General features: G+C 31.2%; 1 protein-coding gene across 1 annotated transcript in view; it reads right to left on the bottom strand.

Annotated features, from left to right (window-relative positions):
* Window positions 1-24,741, bottom strand: part of Ent2 (Equilibrative nucleoside transporter 2) — a 167,689-nt gene that overhangs the window by 24,526 nt on the left and 118,422 nt on the right. Inside the window, exon 5 of the mRNA XM_065514981.1 lies at window positions 14,775-14,946. Coding sequence (XP_065371053.1) covers window positions 14,775-14,946 — 172 coding nt within the window. The remainder of the gene's footprint in view (window positions 1-14,774; window positions 14,947-24,741) is intronic.

The following is a 24,741-nucleotide window of genomic DNA, read 5'->3' as shown; positions in this document are numbered from 1 at the left end:
TCAGTAATTTTCAATAGACTTCGTCCTCGGGCCGAAAAAAATTTATGTACCAAATTTTATCGCAATATCTTCAAAATTGCGACTTGTACTTTGCGGACACTTTGGACTTTCTCCTGGTTGTAAAATTTATTTAACCCCTTCTGACCCTAAGCACTTTTACTCCACTGAAATTCAAATTTGGTTAAAACGGTACAATGACAAATCATATCAGCTCTTAAAGACTATTATCCACCAACATAACAAAAGAAAAATCATCCAATTATCTATAATAGTTTGCGAGTAATGATAATTTACTTCTGATCAAATTTACAAAAATCACATTTTTATAAAATGACATAAAATATTTGACTTTAACAGCATTCCACGCACACAATTGACAATATTTTTATCTAATTTTGGCTACTTAGTTTCAATGTGTTTACTATTGAATGGCATTAAAATTTTTGAAATCGGAGTTAACAAAAAGTTGGACTTTTGGCCGATGAAATTGAGATATGAGCCACCGTGCGCCGTTTGTTTTCATGGTTGCCGTCTTGTCAGTATGTCCATATGACCATGTTTTTTCTCATTGCTGTCTCCTCCTTTCCGTTTTCGCATTATTGGAGCTTTACAGTTACGCTGGATGTGACGGACTTTACCGCAGTTTAACCATTGATTCTAGCTCTGCTATGCTTATCATCTAATGCCTTCATAACTACCTCTTTTAAGATCAGTTTTTCTAATATCAAATTAGTATTTACAATAACAGCACAAAAATTAAAATTAACCCTTAATAGGTATTTGTTTAACAAAATTTGGAGATGGATATTTGAAACTGCGGCTAAAAAAATTTATTTTTTTTTGGTCATACCTCCGAATAGGTTAACGATATTCTACGAAGACAAAAAGTCAAATAAGTAAAAATGAGCTTTTATTTTATTATTTCTTGAAATATGTTAATTTTATTCCTACATTTATTGTTCTAGTGGCCTGAGACACGTTTTAATAACACATTTTTAATAACTTTAACATTTTTTAACCAATTTTAGTCTTTTATATCTAATTAAAGTGACAATTGCGTGCACATGTCATTCTTTTAAATTAAATTGCAAAAGTAATTTTTTAATGGCAAAATTTTTACAATAACCTAACCCGTGTCAAATTTCCGAAATTTTTTCCCCATATGAGATCTGGTCACCCTAATGTACATATTGTTACGTCTTTACTTTTTAAAAACTGTGGTTTATTTCCTTTAAATAAACCGGATACTTTTGATTGCAAATAAAAACAGTTAAGTAGTTTAAAATTGTAACAACTCTTTATATATTCAAATATACAACAATAACAACACTATGTACAAGACAGTTGATCTTAACTCTTAAACGCTTATAATAAATAAACTCATTCACGACTGCAATCTCTGCCACTATTTGTAGACAGTGCCATCTGCATCTGAGTAGCCTAGATTGTTCTTAACTCGTATATTCGAATTCTAGAGCTTTCAATATTAATGTTAGCAGCTTAAATATTTACAGCCTGGCCCACTATGTCGAACGTTGTCTTTTCAAACGACCCACACCTGTTTTACGGCTTTCTAATATTCTCAGTCGAAAGAAAACAAATACGAACGATAACGTAAGCAACTCAATACAAAATTGCGGCTCACTATTTACATTTTCTGATATTTGTACGAACTGACATGTGAAATTCATTCACTTTTTATTTATTGTCGTCTGTGTATAAGAATCTAATAATTACATATATTTTCACTCATACTTACTCGCTTTTTGGTAGAAAAATAAGTAGAATTTGCCGAAAAGACTACTTATTTTTTTCGCGATGACACAAAAGAAATCTTTTATATTCTTTAGTAGAGTTATTTATAGAATTATGTAGTTATAAAAATAAAAAATAAAAAAAAAAAATTATTTAGTTATACTCACTACACCACTGCATAGTTATTTTATTTTGTGTCAAATAATGGTTTTCAATATATTGTCGATTGTTTTCTGAAATTGCATATATGACAACTCAATTATATTTGAAACAAAGCAAAGCGAACGAGAAGTCGTAAATCCCTTTTACAATGTATTTTCAGATTACAATATGATCATATAATAATATATTATGTAAATGTTACATGCCATTTTTCAATATTTATTTAATTAATACATTTTTTTTTAACTTTTTATTTATTTATTGAATCTGCCTATATCATTAGGCCTAACAATAAGTGTTTAAATCTTATAACTAAAAGAGAGCATTGCTTGATGCATGGACCTCACCTTAGCGGGGCTCTCACCTTAGTTTGGCTCTGTGCGAGAAGCGGATTTGGGTGGGATTGCAGTTTCTGTATATATTTATCGCGGACTTTCTTAAACTCATCCTTCACTATGTTTTCATTTCTTATGTACCATGGTGCACCCGTCATGGTGCTAAGAATTTTCAACTGGACCCTCTGTATAAGCTCAATACTGGAATTACTGGCCGTTCCCCACAATTGGATTCTATATGTTCAAATTGGTTTTAAAATGATGTTATACAGGGTGACTTTATAGTCCAGGCTTAACTTTGTTTGGTCACTTATTAAACAGTGAAGGCTAGATGCTTTTAACTTCATGTGAAGTCTTTTGGTTTCTATATGACGGCGCCAAGTAAGTCTTCTATCTAAGTGAATAGCAAGGTATGTAACATAATCGGACTGAGGTATATTAACATTGTTAAGTGTGACCGGTGGACAGCATCCCCTCCTCAGTGTGAACGTAACATGTTTGCTTTTGAACTCAGTTACACGTATTCTCCATTTGTTTAACCATGTTTCCACACATCTTAAGTAGCCATCTAGTATACTAGATGCTATATATGGGTTTTCATGAGAGCTAATAATTGCGGTGTCATCAGCAAATGTAGAAATAGTCAATTCATCGCTCGTAGGCAAATCAGAGGTGTAAATCAAATAGAGGGTAGGTCCAAGAACACTTCCTTGTGGTACTCCTGCTCCAATCCTATATTCTCTTGTCACGTAATCGTTGTACTTAACTGTAAATATACGGTCCGACAGATAAGATCCCAATAGTTTATGAGTAGATGGTGGCAGCAAACATTTTATTTTATATACCAGGCCTTTGTGCCATACTTTGTCGAAGGCTTGAGCGACATCCAAAAATATTGCTGAACAATATTTCTTTAATTCAAAGAATTTTCTTATCCCTCCGGTTATACGATTAACTTGTTCGATTGTTCCGTGGCGTTCCCGAAAACCAAATTGATGAACTGGGATTATATTTTTCTCATTTAAAAATGGTATGATTTTCCTTTGGAACACTTTTTCGAATAGTTTCGATAACCAAGGAAGCAAGCTTATTGGTCTATAGGAGGATGGTACGGTCAAGTCTTTACCTGGCTTTGGTATCATTATTATCTGAGAAGTTTTCCAATTTGTCGGAAAAACTCCATGTTTAAAGATCGCATTAAATATTGTAGACAGCACAATTATTGCCACACTCATTAGGTTTTTATTCATAGTAGGTGTAACAGAATCATTTCCAGGTGATTTCCTTGATTACTTCGTTAATGTCTTCTGGGCTTATAGCTAATATGTCATCATTAGATAATGTTGACACAGGTGGCTCTTCAAGTTCAAAATCAGTTGTTGGCGAGTTTGGTTGAAAGACTGTACTTAAGTGATCGGCAAATATTTTAGACTTTTCCTCCGTGCTGCAAGCCCAGGTACCGTCAGCTTTCCTTAAAGGGCTTGGCCCCTCTACAGGTGGCTTGATATTTTTCGTTGCCTTCTAAAGGGAAAAATTTGTGTGTTTGGTATTTGTCAAACGTTGAATGTAATTTCTATTTATTCGATCCTCTTCTAATTGAAGCGCTTCAGATTTTTACTAGCAGCAGCTGTCTGCTTTTTTTACTTTGCAGCAGGTGATCTATTTTGTGAAGATAAATCATATGACATTTCTGTAGATATTGAATTTCGATTAATATTTTATGGCAGTCCATGAGATCAGGATTTTTTTAGGATAAGCAGGCCAGTATGCTGGTTGTCCAGGGGACTCAAAATCCAGGCCATTTTTGCGATCAACTAATGCTTTATAAAGCTGTCTGCCTCTGGGATTCATTAGTCGAGAGCACCAGTAAGTGTGTTTGGCATTATAGGCGCCACATGCCAGAAAGCGACCTCCTAGCGTGCTAAAGAATTCTTCAAACTTCTCCTTGGTCATTGAAAAGCGTGGGGGGAATAGATCGCGCTTATATTTATCTCCAGCGAAACTTTCCAGATGAATGGATGTTGCGTTCATATAGTCTTTTGAGAATTCATCTAGGGGATAATGTTTTAAACGATTTCTAATTAAAATACAAGTGCCACCATGTGCCTTACCACCAGGATGATGGTAATTTAAACCGTTTGCACTCCAGAAACATAGTCTCAAATAACAAATTTTTTTGTTAAGAGGATTTGTATCATTTGGATCCGCATTCCAGAAACACAGTCTCAAACAATTCATTTTTTTGTTAAGAGGGTTTGTATCATTTGGTTCTGCGCTCTTAAAAACTCTTGTATTGTGTTTTGCATGGATGACATAAAGTTTGTCATATTTTGATTAAGAGAGGTAATATTCTGGGTAAGCGCGTGCATAAGTGCTTCCAACCCTCCTGTATTTTGGGGAACACCAGGTTGCTGGCAAACCCGTTCTAAAAACATTGGCATAAGAACCTGCTACATTCTTAGGCTGATCAATTTGAGTGGATTGTGAATTTAATTGAGTTGAGGCTGCTTGTTGTTCAAAAGCGGAACTTCAGAATTGACTGGTGGATAGATGTTTTCAAATTTGTAGGCTGGTACTTCAGATGTTTTCCCCCTTGTTAGCCTTTGCCTCTCTCTTAATCTGTTTAATAACTCCTTATAAACTGGGCACCCGCAGTAGTTGGCTGAATGATCGCCACAACAGTTATCACATTTTCTTCTGAGACCATTCTTTAGGATATCACATTGTGATGAAGAATGAAGGTCTCCGCATGCCACACACACTGTTCGCAATGTACAATAATTTTTAGTATGTCCAAACTCTTTACAATTGCCACATTGAACAGGACGATTTCTTTTAAGAGGCTCCTCAATGGTTATTCTACGATTTAACAGATATCGTGTTAAGTAAATTGGGTGAGTTTCATTTCCCCTCAATTTATCTTTTTCTGGCTCCAACTCGACTCTAAACATTGGCTGAGGAATTTTATCTTTATTAAAGATATTAACTACAGCTCTTATTTCGTAGCCCAATTCTTGCAGGGCCTCCTTGATATCATTAGTCTCAACACTGGACTCTATGCCTTTAATGACAACTGTCAACCCTTTACTACATTAAAAATTACAAAGTAACACAACAGTTGAGTTTCTTACCGGCTCTTAAATAATATTAAAATTCCTTGTAAAAACTGTGTTGATACGTCTCAAGTTAAGTTGCATGACTATTGGATCTATTGTGTTTCCCGGGAAATTGAAGTGATCGGTCTTTTACAACTTGTTTTTTGGATAAACATTATTTTAAAATATTTTATTTCAATAAAAATTTATAAAATCTTAAATAAAATCACTCAAATGATGTAAAAGAGACAACTATTAGTAAAAGAAAACAATAACAAAAAACAGTAACCTGAAATTGTAAACAACACCAGCTGTTTCACTTATGCAAATACTGGTTATTTAAAAAAGTGCTGCCTAGTTAAACCACAGTTTAAAAGTCACTGAAGTAAATGTGATCGTATGGTATTGTCTTAAATACAATTCCGTTATTTTTAAAATATATTTTTTTCCGAAATAACCAAGCGAACATTTCAAAGACACAATAAAATTCATAAAAAAACTAAATAAATCTTTATAATTGGAATTAAAACGTAAACAAAAACCAATTAAATAACACAATAATTCACAATGGATATAACCGCTATCAGTACATCATACAGTCAATCACCATCATCGAAAAGGCCCATAGGCCCAACCACTGACTCCCCCATTGAGCATGGTACAAAAGCACCTCGCTTATCTAGTGGAGATAAAAGCTTTCTTGTTGCTCTAATTCGTGAAAGTGAAACTTTAACAGCCCAAATAATAAAAAATTCTATAAAAGATAGTGAGAAACAACACTTTGACTATATAAAGGATCTTATAACAGAAAGTTAACAAAGAATCCGTTCAATAGTTGAAACTAAGTTTCAAAGTTTCAAGGAAATATTAAACAACGTTACTGAGAGAGTTAATAATCTCGAAAAGAAGTGCTCCCAAATCGAATATATGAATACTGAAATTTCTAATTTGAGGAAAAAGATACTAACGCATGAAAATTCTGTAGTAGCTAGTAGTATTAGAATTGTTGGTGTACCTCAAATGGAAGTTGAAAACCTCATGGATATATTCGGTAATATTTGTCACAAATTAGAAATTCGTTCTCCGAGGGTTGAAAATATATATAGACTTCAGAAAATCTACAAGAACAATAAACCATATACTCCCAGTGATGAAGTAATAGTTGCAAAATTGCACTCTCCTTTTGATAAAAATTTCTTACTGAAGTCAATAGCAAAATATAGACGTGATAATAAAACAACACTGACTTTGAACCATGTGGGCATGCAAAATGATCATCCTATATATGTAAATGAAAATTTAACACCGCATAATCACAAGATATTTAAGGCTGCATTGTCCATGAAAAAGGAACGGAAAATTCAAGCTACATATACGCTGAGAGGACTTGTGTACATTAGAAAATTCAATGCTGATGACCCAATCTTAATAGAGTTTATGGAGGAATTAGACCAGCTTTTTCGAGATTAAGAATCTGACATATCATTTCATATATCTTTTGTTTTTTCTTTTAAAACTTTTTTTAATTTCTATAATTATAATTTTTATATTAGTTAATCTAAAATATTACTTTAAATTTAATTGCGTTGCATTAGTGAACGAAAATGACAAATTTATTAATTGACCATTTTGGCCCCAGAGATGGTAACTATAACATGATTAGAATATTAGCGAAACAGCATTCAGCTTTTAACATCTGTCATATAAACGCTCAAAATTTATATCGCAAAATTGATGAATTTCGCTATCTTTTTGAAGATTCTGACTTAGATGCCATATGTGTTTCAGAAACATGGTTTACTGATGCACATAACGATAAACTAGTCGACTTACGTGGGTATCATATTTTCCGATGTGATCGTGATGGTAATGCAGGTGGAGTTGCAATTTACATAAAGTGTAACATATTAAGTAAAATTGTTCGAACATTTAAAGCAGAGAATGATGTTGAATACATTTTTATAGAACTAAACGCAAATTATGAAAAATTACTAATTGGATGTGTATACAGACCAAATAAAAATATTAAATTGGATTCGCTTATTACTGCTCTAGAATTGCTTTCTGTTTCTTATTCTAATATTATTATATCAGGTGATTTTAATGGCAACTTATTAACACATTCTGGGTCTAATCTTTGTTCTGTCATGACTTCATTCAATTTATTTGCTGTAAATAGCTCTAGACCCACACACTATACTACATCTAATAATACCCTACTGGATCTCTTTTTTGTAGATAAAACATCTAACATAATGCATTATGAGCAATTAGCAGTACCAGTTTTCTCTAACCATGATCTAATTTTTATGTCCTATAATTTCAATGTAATTAAATATAACCAACAATACTCCTTCCGGGACTACAAAAATATAAACATGACATCACTTCAAGAAGACCTTAACAATACCTCGTGGAATTTTATTTACTATATACCAACTGTCAGTGATCAAGTTAACTTCCTTAATAATAGTGTTCTCCATATATTTAATAAACATGTTCCTCTTCCGTTCTATTAGTACTGAAATAAAAGTACTAATAGAACGTCGTGATAACTTGTATCATAGATGGAAACGCTACAGAACCAGTGCCTTACTCCAAGATTCGTATAGCTAGAAAGACAGTTGCTGCCAAAATTAGAGATGAAAAACGAATATACTATGGTAATAAATTTAACACGGCAATTGATACTAAGCAAACATGGAAGAAAATTAGGGACATTGGCATTATTGGAAAGCAGATTCGTAGAAATGATGTGGATGTTAATGAATTGAACAAGAAATTTGTTAATATTTTACAACCTCCGGTGCAAACCAACTTTTATGACCAGTATTCTTTTGTTGACTCTTTAAATCCTTCTAATTTATTTTATTTCCAGTGTTTCAGTTTATCTGACATAATTGAGGGTTTCCAAGCTGTTAAATCTAACGCAGTTGGTCTAGATGACATACATCCCCGTTTTATAAAACTAATATTACCATGGATAGTTCGTCACGTTAATCACCTGTTTAATACAATCGTTACCACAAGCACATTCCCAGCTGAATGGAAGTATGCCAAAGTTATCCCAGTACCTAAAGCTGATAAAGAATATCGACCTATTTCTATCCTTCCTTAGCTCTCTAAGGTTTTTGAGCGTCTTTTACATAAACAAATCACTAAATACATTTATAAAAAAATGCTATTAACTGATAGAGAGTCTGGTTTTAGATCACAACATAGTTGCACAACAGCTCTAACTGAAGTAGTTGAAAACATACGCAGAAATTTAGATGATAGTCAAGTAACTTTTCTGGTTTTGTTGGATCATTCAAAGGCTTTTGACACCGTTGAACACCGAACACTGATAATGAAACTAACAAAAATGTTTTTCTTTTCTTTAACGGCATCAAAGTTAATATCATCATACCTGTCCAACAGACTTCAATCGGTTGCAAACAATGGAACTGTTTCCAGTCATCTGATACTATCAAGAGGTGTCTGAGCAATACTCAATACTTGGTGCACTTTTATACTCATTATATGCTAATGATTTACCCCAACAAATTCAGAACACTCGTATACAGATGTACGCAGGCGATGTTCAACTATATCTTAGTTGCTTAAAAACATCAATTCGGCATAAAGTCAATGAACTTAACTATGATTTAGGTAAAATATTTAATTGGGCATCAGCCAATGGTTTACGACTTAATCCTAAGAAGTCTAAATGTTTAATAATTTGCAAAAAAAACTGTTGTGATCAGCGAGGAAACAAATATATATCTTGGAGACTCTAAAATAGAATTGGTTAAATCTGTCAGGAATCTAGGAATTATATTTAATAGCTCGCTCACATGGACTGATCATATTAATCAAGCTTGTGGAAGAACATATAGTATGCTCAGAAGTTTATGGTCTAGTCATCATCCTACGCCACTAAAGATAAGAATGCTGTTAGCTAAAACATATTTAATTCCCACGCTCCTTTATTCATCCGAAATTTTTGCTAGCTGCAGTAGTAATGACAAGAGGAAAATTAACACAACATTTAATAACATAACTCGTTATATATTTGGTTTAACAAGATTTGAAAGTGTATCACTGTACTCTAAACGTATATTTGGAATCTCTCTTGATGAATATTTGAAGCTAAAGAATCTTGTTTTTCTGCACAAAATTATTACAACTAAAGAACCCAACTACTTATACGAAAAGATAACATTTACTTCATCACCAAGAAATAATTCCATTAGGACCTTTAGGTATCGACATACAGCATCTTCTCATCAATTTTTCATTTTTACTATTTATCTCTGGAACCATCTTCCCACGAACATACAATTCACTAGCAACGTAATAAAATTTAAAAAATTACTAATGAAATATTACCAGTAAAATTTTGTTATTTAACAGTTCAAAATTCTGTATATTAATATTCCATATTAAGTATATATTTTTTTGTTTATTTCTTTATGTATTTATTAAACTAGCAATGTTAAAATTATAATTATTAATGTTCAATTTGTTTTATCTATTTATTATATTATGTTTAATTAATATTAAGTGAAAATTTTACTCTAATTATTAATAACATATCGGATTCTAATGCTATAATTTATAAGATATTGTATCTTGTTGTATTAGAAAGGCACTTAATAAAAACAAATACAAATTAAAAATTTCTGTTGATAGGTATAAAAATTATTTTTTTTATCATTTAGGTATTGAGAGATTTTTCTATAAAAATCCTCAGTGTATACGACTATTGCCCACCGCCTTTTTTTATTGGAATTTATTTCATTTTAATATGGAAATTAATTTTTCCAATGAGTTCAACAAATGTTTTGACAAAATTATTCTAGCTGGACTCACGCAGATATATTGGTGGTGGCTTTAATGATTTCTTTTCGTAAGCACCATCTTTTATACTCTTATTATTATTATCCTCGCTCAAGAGTGCGAAACGATTGCCTATCAAGGGATTATCAACTATCTTCTGTTTCTTGACAGACGTTCCATTATTTTGGGGACTTAATTTTCTTTTATTAATATTTACATATCTAAGCATACCTGGTAGTACTGGTGATTTCAATGTACTTATCTTTTTTTTGGTATAGCGCCCTTCAGTGTATCATCATTGTTTATTGTGGTTTGTTTAGTGCAGTGATGTTCATCCCATACAACAATTGTTTAAAAAATTTAAACACAGTTGTTACGCTCTTTTAAAGAGCGTAATAAATGTCTCATTTTTTCCGAAATTCAATAAGCATTGTTGTTGGTTGGTTTTTGGATGAAGCATAGCAAACACACGCGTTTCAATTACAATTGAACACAAAAAAACAAAGTTAAAAATAAATAAAAAATTTGAGAGTATTTCGGCCGTATAATGTATATTCTTTCATTTCCTTAAAATTTAAATTATATTCATTTAATAAATTGGTTTTATTTGACAAAAATTCTAAATTTAAACTTTCTTCATTTTGTTATTATTTTAAGTGTTTGACATTATGTTTGCTGGGTAGCTCTCTCACCAAATATCTTCATTTTTATTTTTGAACATCACTGGTTTAGTGTTAAAAACATTCAAACTCTCTCTATTCTTTGTTAGTGGATCACAAGCTTGTTTATTAACAGTATTTGTCTGTGTTTTTTAAAACTGGTATAGTTGTTGTTGTATTTAAATTTTTCATATTTTCTTTTATGCTTTGTTCTAAACATAAATTGGTTGGTGATATTGTTTGTGTATTATTTTGTTCGTGTAATTGTATCACGGGGGAACAAGAGCGTGCTCTCTCAGCTGGTTTGGCGGTTAAATAATTTTTGTTGTAGCTGGGATCATTTATTTTTTGTTTTGGACACTCTCCCCGTTAAGAAATATGTAGGCATTTCTGCCGTTCATACTGAGCATCCTCTCATCATGAGAATTCATGTGCTCTTTTAAAACAAACAAAAGGAATTAACACTTTTTATTTTTTTTAAACCAGTTGTTTTTCTTTTTTTTTTTTGTTAAACAAAATTGCTTTTGCAAATTTTTGTATTTATCACTAGACACAAATATATGTAATTTCAAAGCGTTATATATACCACACAAAAAGTTTAGACACAAACTAATTGCAACAAATATATAGATATCAATGAGAACAACGTTACATTTATATTAAAAAATAACAAACTTGTTTAATAATGTTATACTTTTTCATCAAAATATATTTTTCTTTGTTCTATGTCAATAGAATTATGTCCCAGTCGATCAATTAATCGATGGCATGATGCAGGAACATTTCCTAATTCAAATGGCATACCAAAAGGAGTTACGAAAGCTGTTTTATCCTGATTCAAAGGGTGAACACCAATTTGCCAGTAAACGCTTCGTAGATCTATGGTTGACATATAGTTTATAGCTTTCGCCTCGTGCAGTATATCTGCCACTCTTGGGAAAGGGTAACGACCAGGTTTTATAATAGAATTTAGTTCGCGGTATGCACACACGAATTCTAACATGAACATTGTGTCCCTTTTTTTAAATTTTGCGTGCTTTTTTTGGTGGCGTGACCGCAGTTACATAGTACAAATTTTTGTTTCCATTAAATTCGAAATGGGAAACTTTAGCTTAGGTTAATCCTCGAAATACCAATACTTCTGGGTCATGTTGAGCACCAATAAGCGTTCTGTTTATCGCGGCATTTTGAAGGTAAATTAATTTTATTTTGCGTTTCTGCTGCCAATAATCTCATTGCAAATGGTAGACGTAACCTTTCCTGTATTGGTAGAGCCATCCGCAAGTGTAATTTCTGCACGAACGCCTTGAAACACACATTTATTCGCAGTCAGTATTTTCTTTAATTAAAGACTCGCAACACTAGTTTTAGCACCACTATCGAATATAGTTTCACCTTTAAGTCAAAAAACGTCCACGTGTGTCTTCGGCACTGAATGTCCAACAATAGTGGTCGATATCGAGTTGAAGGACAAATACTGTCCTTACCACTTCCATTGCAAGTATTGCAGTTCGATCTGTATACACCTGGTCCACCACTGGTTGGTTTCGTTGTGTAACCTGTTGATTATTCTTTTGCTCATTACTTGTTTTTATTTTTAAAGTCCTCTTTTACAATGCAGAAACTGAAAGGCAGACATTTTTCTCATTCTCTTTTGAACTAACCTAAACCTGTGTAAAACACGCTCTACCTATTCAACTCCTCGCCCACAAACTCCGTCTGTCTGCCTTTCAATTTCTGCATTGTAAAAGGGGACAAAGCATGTTTCTATAGAGTTATTCGGCAAAAACTGCAGCGATTTGTAGCTGTTGCCAACGGTTGGCTTTATAAGAAAAACATCTCTGCTTCTCGGCTGGCAGAAATCAATTATTCGAGAGTATTAAAACTTTCACGGCGGTCACGTTCTCTAATGTCAATATAAAGGAGGCCGTACATCGTATTTAATTGAATGACTTCGGTCGGAGGTACTTTCAGTTGTGACAAAAGAAGTCTCTTTTTGCATATAAATATATCAGTTGGTTAATTTTTCTGTTGTTTGGTTTCAAAAAAGTTGGCAAAAATTCGACAGTCAGGAAAAGGAGGGGTAAATGTAGTTTAAATGTATAGGGATATCGCCTGCTCAAACATACATACTCAGATCACCAAATATAAAAAGAGGTTAATTTATCCAAATCAGCCTTGAATTGAAACGCTCTCATCAGTACTCCTTATGATTTTCGGTATCAACTAGAGTATACAAAACCGAAACCGAAAACCGGTCAACCGGTTTTTTCATCTTTGTAAACTCGACCGGTTTCGGTTTTCTTTAACATTTCGGTTTTTTGAAAAACCGGTTTTTGTAAGACGGTTAACCGGTTTTAATGAAATATATTTTCAAAAGCTCATTTAAACATATTTTTGAAAAATTATGATACCATTTTTATAAATATTGACAATATTTCGTGAAATATATAAAATTATTACTTAATAATTCAAACATTTTAAATTAGCGTATTTTTCATATTGAATAAAAATTTAATATAAACCGGTTAACCGAATTTTTTGAAGACAAAAACCGAAACCGGATAATCGGTTTTTTAAAAGATAAAAATCAAAACCTGTTTTTTCAAAAACACACCTTTTCGGTTAAACCGGAAACCGGTTTTTTAAAGTTGCCGGTTTTTTGAATGTGATATCCAACCAATGCCCAATGCATCACATGAGTGTTGTGTACACAAATTGAATTATATGGCATACTGAAGCATCATACCCAAAACTCGTAGCTTGTCATACTTATTTTGACATCTCTGCAAAGCAGCATCAAAAAATATTTACAAAGTCTTTCATTGGAAATGTTATCTTCATCATTTTCATTCTTAACTACATACAGATTACCATAAGTGCGTAAATCACGTGTATTATTTTGGTGTTCTTGCCTTGGTAATTGAGAAAATTTATGTTTGTCTTCGTTAAAATAAAAAAAAATATTATTTCTTCTGCTGGTCGCCCTAGATTTATGTTACTCGATTCCGGATCTCTAAATATTCTGGCCGACTGGGGCACTTTGGGTAGTCAGATTTATGATTATAAATTATATTACCATCACTATTACCTTTGAACAGACTGCATAATCATGATTTCAAGCGCAGGCTGAACACACGAAACAATTACAATTTCTAGAACCTTTGTTTCCTTTTAGAGGTTTTATCCAGTACACATAAATATCTATTTTTATTAATCATTCTCATTGATACATGCTGACCGTCAAACTAGACCCTTTGTTTCTAATTCCTTTACGCTTACAGATTTTATATTATCCAATCGTAGTATGCCAATAGTCATTCGGTTATGTGTATACTAATCGCCAATTAATCCTATAACAGTCGTCGTTTTTCCGACCAAAAAGTCGATTCAAATAATCGAACACACGGATTATTTGTAAATTGTCATGGTTTTGGTAATTTATTTGGGGGATTCAAACGGTCTCCTATTAGGTTATAATGTCGTAAAATATTTTTTAGTTTAAACAAATTCTTGTTGTTCTGCAAACAAAAAAAAGTGTTATTTTATGACAAACCAATAAACATTGCTCAAAAAGTCCTATTAGTTTATAACTTTATTGTTTAAAACCCAACAAAAATTTGTTTAAACTAAAAAAATATTTTATGACATTATGATAATACGACCTAATAGGAGACCGTTTGAATCCCCCAATTATTTATTAATTGTTTTAAATAACAGTTTGCAACAATTTCTCAATTATTTTGACATCTAGTGAAATTGAATGGAAAACATTTTATTTTTTAAATTGTGACGAAACATCTATTTAATAGTTACGTATGTTTAAGAACTATTAAATTTTTTTAGGAATTAAGCACTCGTTAGATTTTAAGTTTAGCTATTACTTTCAGCTAAACATTTTAATAATATTTTATGTTACTAAATTAAAGATGAATAAGTTTACTTACCAGAATGAATAGCAGGAAAAATAGCAAGTGTCACAAAAAAGGTAAAAAATATGTTAAAAAGCTGAGGAAATGATTCCTTCAAAATTTTTAAATAAGGCACTTTTGTTGCTTCCGAATTACACAATGGTTTTTCTTCTTTGAGTCTCCTTATTTCATAATATCTATAAAATTTCTGAAAGTGAAAAAAATCGAATAATTTTTGTTTTAATGTATGTAGAACATTTAAAACACTTCGTTAGCGGAATTGTTAAAATAAGTGAATCTAATGTGATTGTCAATATTTAAATTATTTTTGGTTAATCACGATTTCGAAAATTGTAAAGAGTTCCATAACATGAACACCAAGAGTTCTTTTTTGTCATTTCTCATATACAAATAGTCTGTCTACAAACATGTTTTTTTAATTCCTGCTAATTCCCTCTTTATGGGTTTTTACTTCAGTCAGAATCAAATGGCCATAATTCTTTATTTGCGTGTACTTCATTCAGGACATACGATCTTATTTTATTTTTCTATGTTAGTTATTACTGAAAATCAAGGTGGGTAGACAACCTTGATTGTCAACTAAGTAACCGTTACCAAAATAACTGTAATTACCGTTACCGATATAATCGCGAATACTTCTAAATACAGATGTCTATAATTAATTTAAATTAAAAATAACAATTTTTGATTTCTATAATTGAAATTTTGTACATTTTATAAATAATTTAATTCAGGATGAAATTATCTTTAACCGTTTCTAATCAGTAGCTTAAAATTAAAAATAGCCATTAAAAGTATCACAAAGTTCTCCCCTGTATTCAGTGCCTTTTTTACTTGGCATCACTGAAATTAAAGTTACAATTCAAATTAATCTATATATCGAGGGCAGGATGCACTAAGTAAGGTGAAATCAATAACACAGCTGATTTTTGTTTATCTATTTTGAAAATGCTTGGGTTTTGTCAAACTGAATTTATTTTGAAAAAATAATAAATTTTATTTTCAATGAAAAAAAATTTTAAATCACAAAACATGAATGAAAATGTGAATAAAAAGATTTCATATAATGAAATTTGGATAAAGCTCTATTAAACCGTTGTTCTTTTTCAAATATAATTTAAATTTAACGGCCGTTTTTTAGTTAATGTGCAAAAATAACAAATGATTTGTGTTTACATTGGTAACGGTATTGTCAAAGATTATTCACATTGTGTGTTGACATGAAAAATAACAAATTTAAAAATTGCAACAAAAATTAAAATCTCTTTAATTCTGAAAAGCAACATTTCTAAGCAAAATTTTCCTAAAATCAACGTTAATAAAAATAATAAATAAAAGATAAAAAGTAATCAGGTGAGTATCAACTAAAAAGAACTTAAAAAATAAACATCCCATTAAAACAATCTAAAAGATGTCAAAATAAAATTTGTTTATTTTTTATTTGACAAATTCAATTTTGACAAAACCTATGCACTTGTCAGCAAGAAATATTGTGTTTGTGCTATCTAACACACAAGTTATTTTGTTAGCAAAAAAGTGATAATAAAAGTTGTTTTTTATAAAATATATATGTACATATACGTTGTAATTTTTGATCAACCAACAAAATGAATATCTTCTATATATATAAAAATGAAATGGTCCATGTATGTAATGGCATCACGTGAGATTGGCTGGAGCGATTTGGTTGATTTTTTTTATTCGATTCGAAATTTTCTAGGAGATGGTTTGTAAAGAAAAAAATAAAAAATTCCGGGTAAAACTCGGAATTTTTTTTTTTGAGTCCAGTCAAATGTAATATAAAAGCCCCCTAAAGTATGCAGTACAAATTTAGATATTTTATTTGCAAATAAATAAGAACAGATAAACTTGAAGAACTAACTTTAGTAAATGCTACCGGGCGGTCAACTAGTACTATATCAAAATCAGCAGATGGATTTTTCTTAATAAGAGACATTTTTGGAGAAACTTGAAGAACTAAGTATGGACAATTTTTAGGAAAACTCAAAGAACTAAATTTTACTGCCTCCTTTTCACTTCACATTTTCTTAATAAGAACCAAATTGATATAAATTGTGTAATTTTTTCATTACATATCATTAGTAACTACCTACCGAGCGAAGATGGGTAAAGAAGACGAGGACGATCTTATAATAAGTTTGCTGTTCAGTTAAATTTGTAACTAAAAATTTATTCAAGATTCCAAGAATGAACATATTAACCATAATATACACAGAGAAAACAGATTCGTGATAGCAACCGAATTTGTTGCCAATCGAATGATTCTACCTTTGTGACCGAATTTTACAGTTGCGGCTATAGAATTTTAAAAGGGGTAACAAAAATTTGGTTGCTTTAATCGAAATTCTTCTTTGTCAACTGTCTTTCTGTTGATTGAACCGAAAAATTCTATGTGTACAACCGAATCATTCGATTGGCAACAAATTCGGTTGCTATCGCGAATCTCTATTCTCTGTGTAGTGTCTTGTCGTAGAAGACTAGTATAGAAGAAAAACGTATGAAGGGGATGCAATATTTAGGATTTTCTACAACAGATAATGTTGTAAAACAAAATGTAACAAGAAAGCAACACGTTTATCGAAAACTTGCATAACCTACATTTGAAACGATTTGAAGTATATCCTGAGAAAGTAAGCAAGTTTTTTTTTATAGACCCACGTAATACAGCTTCCTAAAAAAAACAAATTCTGTGGAAAATTTTAGAAAGTAGATTAGCTTTATGTATAAACTTCCTTATAACCACAAAGTTCTTCGTATTCCAAAAGAATATCAATCACCCTTATTCTATTTGGCGTCGTCGTCAATATTGAGTCAAAAAATGGTATATGTTTCTCCGATATCGATAACAATTGGAAACTTTTGATAGAATTTTATACTTTTATAAGTCGTGTTAAAGTAGAAAACGCTGTCAAAAGTTTCCAATTGTTATAGATATCGGCGTAACATATACCATTTTTTGACTCGATATTGACGACGATGTCGATGACGCCAAATAGAATAAGGGTGATTATTTTTATGATTATTTAAAACATGCGGGTAAAGATTAATTGTTTGTTGCATTTCAAAATGGTTTAATGTCAAATTAATTCACTATTATTTCAAATTCTTTTAACATGATAACATGTTTCTTAATATTTTACTTATCCATAATTGCTGAATTCACAAAACCAGTGTTTGTATTGCTTGTTTGAAATTAGCAAAAGCACCTAAAAAAATGCCTTGCATTCTAAGCGAGCAATCTAAGTACTAATCTATGCGTAATCCAACACATCACTAATTATAACTTCGATTACGATTTAAGCGGATAGTCAGCAGCTATTAAATTTATGTTGTTTTTATTTTTCAATACAATAATTTGATTTTTATGATACAAAAATACATATTAAAGCTTAAAGTCCCATCTATTCAACAACAAAAATCCTCATCCATTCAAAAGTTACAGATTTTTGATCCGTATATATGAGAGAGTAATTTGAAAAAATTGAGAGTCGGGCTATATCCCAGCGGTAAAAATACACATTACGTAAGCGGTTATGTAAGCAATATTTCGTAGCAGTCATTGGTGATTCTTTCGCTTATTTTCCCACTTAGATTTAATATAAAAGTGCCATAGGCTGCCTAATCGGTGTGCTCTCGCTTAGAATGTAAGCCACAATATCAGTAGGTGTCACTACTATTTAATTTACATTAAAAGCGGAGTTCTAAGCGAACTTGATGATACGCCTATAAAGACTTGCAAATTAGAATGTAATAAATGTAGATTACAATCCTATTTGCATGTGTAAGTTAATGCATGCTGATTTCGTAATTGAAAGAATACTTTTGTATATTTTCATATATAAATATCTGGAGGAAAAAACTTCCATTTTCATTTAATTTATTTATAATTTTGCGGCACTAAAATCAACACCTTCACCATAATACCAACTTTAAACTAACATGTAAATAAATATTAATTGTCACTTTATTTATTTTTAGTGTATTGAAAAATAAAAACAAAAAACAATTTAATAGCTGCTGACTATCCGCTTAACGGCCATTTTCACAATGTACGATTATTTCATTTAACCGGAAAATTAACTAACTGTCGGGTTGTTTAACGGGGACCATTTAACCAACGGTTACCGATTTACGTTTCACCATCATTTGATTACTTAACCAAAGCATTCAGTAGAAAGTATGGCAATAATGCATACATTTGTTTACGAAAAATAGTGTAATGAAAGATTGAAATATAAAAAATTGTCTAAAAGACGGCATAAAAAATAAAAATTTGTGTTTTCTTAGTGGTATAATAAAAAAAAGTATAAAACTCAAAAATATTAAGGTACCTAACTGTAAAATTTACAGAACAAACTGAACAACAATTACTGAAAACCAACAAGGAAAAGTGCACATTTGTTGTTTGGTTTGTAAGCGCAATATCCGGGTGGTATATGGATCACCCCGTGCAAAATTTACTTTTCTTCGCTTTACACTTTTAAAAATTATAAATATTACAAAAATATAAATGTTTTTCCATGTTCTTTTATTATATTTCTTACAATTAAGATGCTAACCGGCGAAATTTATTCGGTTATATTTAACAGCAACTTTGTTGTTAAATAGTGTCAGTTAAGAATTAATCGTACATTGTGAAATTCATATTAGCTTAACTTGCGGTTAAAGTTCACGTTAACTTTTAATCGTACATTGTGAAAATGGCCGTAAATCGTAATCGAAGTTATAATTAGTGCATGATGTGTTGGATTACGCTAGATTATACTTTAAGTACTTAGATTGCTCGCTTAGAATATCATCCTGACGTTTCGATTATTATCTAAGTATTTTGTTTCATTTACCGCTGGGATGTTATACTACTACTCATTCAAAAACATTCATACAATATATAATGAGTGTTCACAAACTAATTAACAAAAAGTGTATTAAATACAAGATACACGATACAAAATGTTGTGAATTCAGCAAATATATTAAATATTGTTTTCTTTAAAAAATAACTAATTATTTTATTAAAAACTCGTGTGACTTACATAAAAACTACAAAGTTTTATTTAAAGCTCATTTGTTTCAAATAGTGTTATCTGCTTATTTCATAGCTATAATCGTCGATTTTAAATAACATTGTAAAATAAATTTCAGTAACAATTAACTTTTATTTTAATATTTCTCAAAATATGATAATTTTTTTTTCATAAATTTCTTGTTCAAGTGGCCTGAGACACGTTAATGGTCTGTCGAATTTTTAATAACTTTAAGATTTTTTAACAAATTTTTGTCATTTATATCTCATTAAAACAAAAATTACGTACACATTTCGATTCTTTTTCATTAAATTTTTTTTCGTATTTTATTTATTGTATCTTCACAAAATAATGTGAACTATCAATAATTTGTTCAAATCTTAAATCTAAATATTAATTTTTATTTACGTCCCACCACAGTTGGACGAAAAATTATGTTTAATTTATAGATCCTATCATCAGCGCAGGTCTGTTGGATTCCTTCTTCTTAGTCGGATGTAGCCATTACTTCTCATTAATGTTCGTGCAAGTGGGTTTGGGTGAACTTCTTACTTTTTCAAATATGACTCCGCTTGTTTTTTTATTTTATTTTTCACCAGGAAGACACCTAGGTCCTTATGAATGTTAATATTTCTCACTTACCAAGGTGCTGCTGTTATAATTCTTAATATTTTATTTTGGAATCTTTGATTTTTTTTCAATATTAGAAGCTGAGGCCGTGCCCCCTAATTGAATTCCATAGCACCATATGGGTTTTATTGTTGAGCTGCAACAAAAGTTTGCAATCTGAACTCAATCTCGAGTTTTTACCAATTAGCCAGTAAATTTGTAGTAATTTTAACTTCATTTGAGTCAATTTCGTATGCTTTTTCCAGGTAAGACGTCGGTCTAGATGCAGACCTAGATATTTAACTTCAGTTTGTTAAGGTATTATATGATTATTTATTAGGATTGGAGGGCACGATTCTCTACGCAATGTGAAAGTGGGATGTATACATTTTTGCTCGTTTACTTTTATTCTCCATTGTTTTAACCACCTTTCTATGTCGAGTATATGGTCTTGTAAAAGTACAGATGCCTCTTGGGGGTTTTCATGAATGGCTAGTATAGCTGTGCCATCAGCAAAAGTTGATATGTGGGTTCGACTGTTTGTAGGCATATCACAAGTATATAGCAAATATAGGAAGGGACCCTTTGAATACGCCTGCTTCAATAGGCTGTGGTGAAATTATGAAGTCTCCCTCTTTAAGAACGAACTTTCGATGACTTAAATAACTTTCTAGAAGCTTATGTGTGTTCACTGGTAAATATTGTTTTATTTTTATCGATAATCCTTCATGCCATACTTTGTCGAAGGCTTGCGAAACGTCGATGAAGAGTGCAGAACAATATTTTTTTTCTTCAAATGTCTTGGATATGATATCTACCAACCTGTGAGTTTGTTCTATGGTGTTATAGTGCATTTACACTTGTAATTTTTAAACTAGTTTATGATCATAAGCTACTTTCATAAACTATACCGTTTAAATCAGTATTTTAGGCAGCTAAGTGGTTTATTTTTGACAAGTCATAAAACAGCTGACTTCAATATAAAAAAATTTAATAAAAATGGACGTTGTTAAGTAAAAACGTTGCTGCACGTACATACATGTACACTAGAGTGCTCCAAAAAAATAAAATTGCGAATTTTGACCGTCCCCCCTCTAGAATTGTTCTATGTATTGTAGAAACACATTGTGTAAAATATTAGGATGATAGGATAACGTTAACTGGTGGCGCAACGACGCTGAAGTTTTGAGGTACATTTATAAGGGGAAAATATGCAATTATTTCAGTTTTTGTAAAAATTTTGCCATTAAATAATGACTTTTACAATTTAATTTAAAAGAATCGAAATGTGTACGTAATTGTCGTTATAATAAGATATAAAAGACAAAAATTGGTGAAAAAATGTTAAAGTTATTAAAAAATCGCCAGGCCATTAACGTGTCTCATGTCACTAGAACAAGGAATTTATGAACAAAATTAACATATTTTGAGAAATATTAAAATAAAAGCTTATTTTTACTTAAAATATATCCATATTTACTTGTATATGAGTTTTTGTCCTCGTAGGATACCGTTAACCTATTCGCAGGTATGACCAAAAAAATTACATTTTTTTAACGGCAGTTTTAAAACTCCAATTTAAATTTTTTAAAAATTTTGTTAAACAAATTTCAGAATTTTTTGATCATCACATGGGGATTTATTAACAACATAATAGGGAATAAAAATGTCAATACCTCCTATAGTTTTTCCGTACCTGCGATATAAATTTTGCGATTTTCGAGAAAAACTAATTTTTTGGCCAAATTTTGGGGAATGACCAGAATTTCCTTACTGTAATGATTTTTAAGTAAAAGCTATTCAGAATAATATAGTCCAGGTAATTTTAAATATAGTCTGAAAGTTTTACTAAAATCGGAAAACTTTAACCCTTAAATCGTGAAGGTCAAAGGTCAATTTTTTCAATATTTGGAATTTCTCATGGAAAGATAGCGAAATGTTATATATTTTTGGGCCGATTTTGATGAAACTTAAGAAAAATATAAAATGAAGTCTAGTATTCACAATAACAGTACAAAAATGGAAATTAACCCTTAAGAGTACTTGGGGTCAAAATGAATGTGTTTTTCGTGATTTTAAAAGTTGAGGGTCATTTGGACCCCAAGTGCTATTAAGGGTTAATTTCCATTTTTGTACTGTTATTGTGAATACTAGACTTCATTTTATATTTTTCTTAAGTTTCATCAAAATCGGCCCAAAAATATATAATATTTCGCTATCTTTCCATGAGAAATTCCAAATATTGAAAAAATTGACATTTGACAAATTTATATCGCAGGTACGGAAAAACTATAGGAGGTATTGACATACTTTTTTCACATTTTTATTCCCTATTATGTTGTTAATAAATCCCCATGTGATGATCAAAAAATTCTGAAATTTGTTTAACAAAATTTTTAAAAATTTGAAATTGGAGTTTTGAAACTGCCGTTAAAAAAATTTAATTTTTTTGGTCATACCTGCGAATAGGTTAACGGTATCCTACGAGGACAAAAACTCATATACAAGTAAATATGGATATATTTTAAGTAAAAATAAGCTTTTATTTTAATATTTCTCAAAATATGTTAATTTTGTTCATAAATTTCTTGTTCTAGTGGCCTGAGACACGTTAATGGCCTGGCGATTTTTTAATAACTTTAACATTTTTTCACCAATTTTTGTCTTTTATATTTTATTATAACGACAATTACGTACACATTTCGATTCTTTTAAATTAAATTGTAAAAGTCATTATTTAATGGCAAAATTTTTACAAAAACTGTAAAAATGCACCTCAAAACTTCAGCGCCGTTGCGCCACCAGTTAACGTTATCCTATCATCCTAATATTTGACACAACGTGTTTCTACAATACACAGAACAATTCTAGAGGGGGGACGGCCTGTACCTAGAAAGTTTTTTTCGTCCATACAATCTTGGAGCACTCTAATGTACACATACCTTTCATTTTCGTTGTCCATTTTATATAAAAAACAATTTTGAATAATTTTTTTAAACTTTTTCTTACAGTTTGGCTATTTTTTAAAAGAAAACTGTTTTTATATTTTTGAGCAAATGTCAAATGTTACCAGCGTTGCCAGAAAAATGTTGAAAAACAGAGTTGCATTAGCAAAAACTCGTTGTTTGTAACTAGTTTATCTCAAAAGCAAGTTACAAACATGTTTTTGTTTTGTATGGATAAACAAGTATCTCAAACTAGTTTATCACCATAAACAACTTATAACATGTTTATGGCGTAGGTGTAAATGCACTATTATGTTTTTCTCGAATTGATGAGTTGGAATATAATCAAAATGTTTCACTATCGGCTTTAACTTGTGCATTAACAGTTTTTCGAATATATTTGACAATAGGCTAATGGGTCTATATGATTCTACTTTACTGTGATCATTTCTCGGCTTAGGTATCATTCTGGTGGATAATATTCAAGGCGTAATATAGCATTAAAAATATATACGATTATTCTTAATGCAATTTGGGGTAGCTCGAGGAGCATCTTGTTACTGATTTTATCAATACCATGTGATTTTTTGGAGTTTAAATCAACAATAGCCTTGTCAATCTCTGAAATCTCAAAACGAAGTGGTTCAGCTGCAGTAATATGGGGTAAAGTAGGTGGTAACTCTATTATGTCGTTTGACTCGTTTGGGGAAAATACATTCTTTAGATGACTAACAAACAGGTTTCCTTTTTCAGTATCGTTTCTCGCCCAGCCTCCACTAGAATTACGTAGAGGAGGTCTGCTCATAACAGGTATTTTTAATTTTTTTGTAGCTGGCCATAGAGAGTAATTGGAGTACTGGGTGGCATCTAAGTTCTCCAAATATTTATTAATTGAGTCAGTTTTGCGTTTGTGAAGAAGCATACTGAGACGTTTGCGATATTTTATAAGCTCCGTTTTAAGTTGAGGGGATCTATAGAGTTGCCACTCTCGACGAACTGTTCTTTTTTCAGCTAATAACTGTTCAATGTCTGCAGAATATAGTCTATTGTATCTTATTTGTTGGGTTATTTGAGTGGCGTGTTCAACAGCAAGTTTTATGTTTTGTTCAAAATTTTCGATTGAGATATCGATATCTTCCGGTGTTCTTAGCGATATATTTTCTGTACTGAGTGTGCTAATATATTTTCTATATTTTAACCAATTTATTTTCGTGCTTGATATTGCAGAATGACCAGTCGGGGATACTGTTTCTCGGGGGTTCAATAGAGTAACGAAGGTGGGTGAGTGATCCGAGTATAATTCTAATGCATTAAACACATTCAAGACAGCAGGCTACCAACTTCAATCTGTCAAAAATAAAATGCACACGTTTATATGGAGAC

This window comes from Calliphora vicina, chromosome 1 (assembly GCF_958450345.1).
Source record: "Calliphora vicina chromosome 1, idCalVici1.1, whole genome shotgun sequence".
NCBI lineage: Eukaryota > Metazoa > Arthropoda > Insecta > Diptera > Calliphoridae > Calliphora > Calliphora vicina.
The sequence above is the reverse complement of the archived record's forward strand: the minus strand, read 5'-3'. Positions and strand labels throughout refer to the sequence as shown.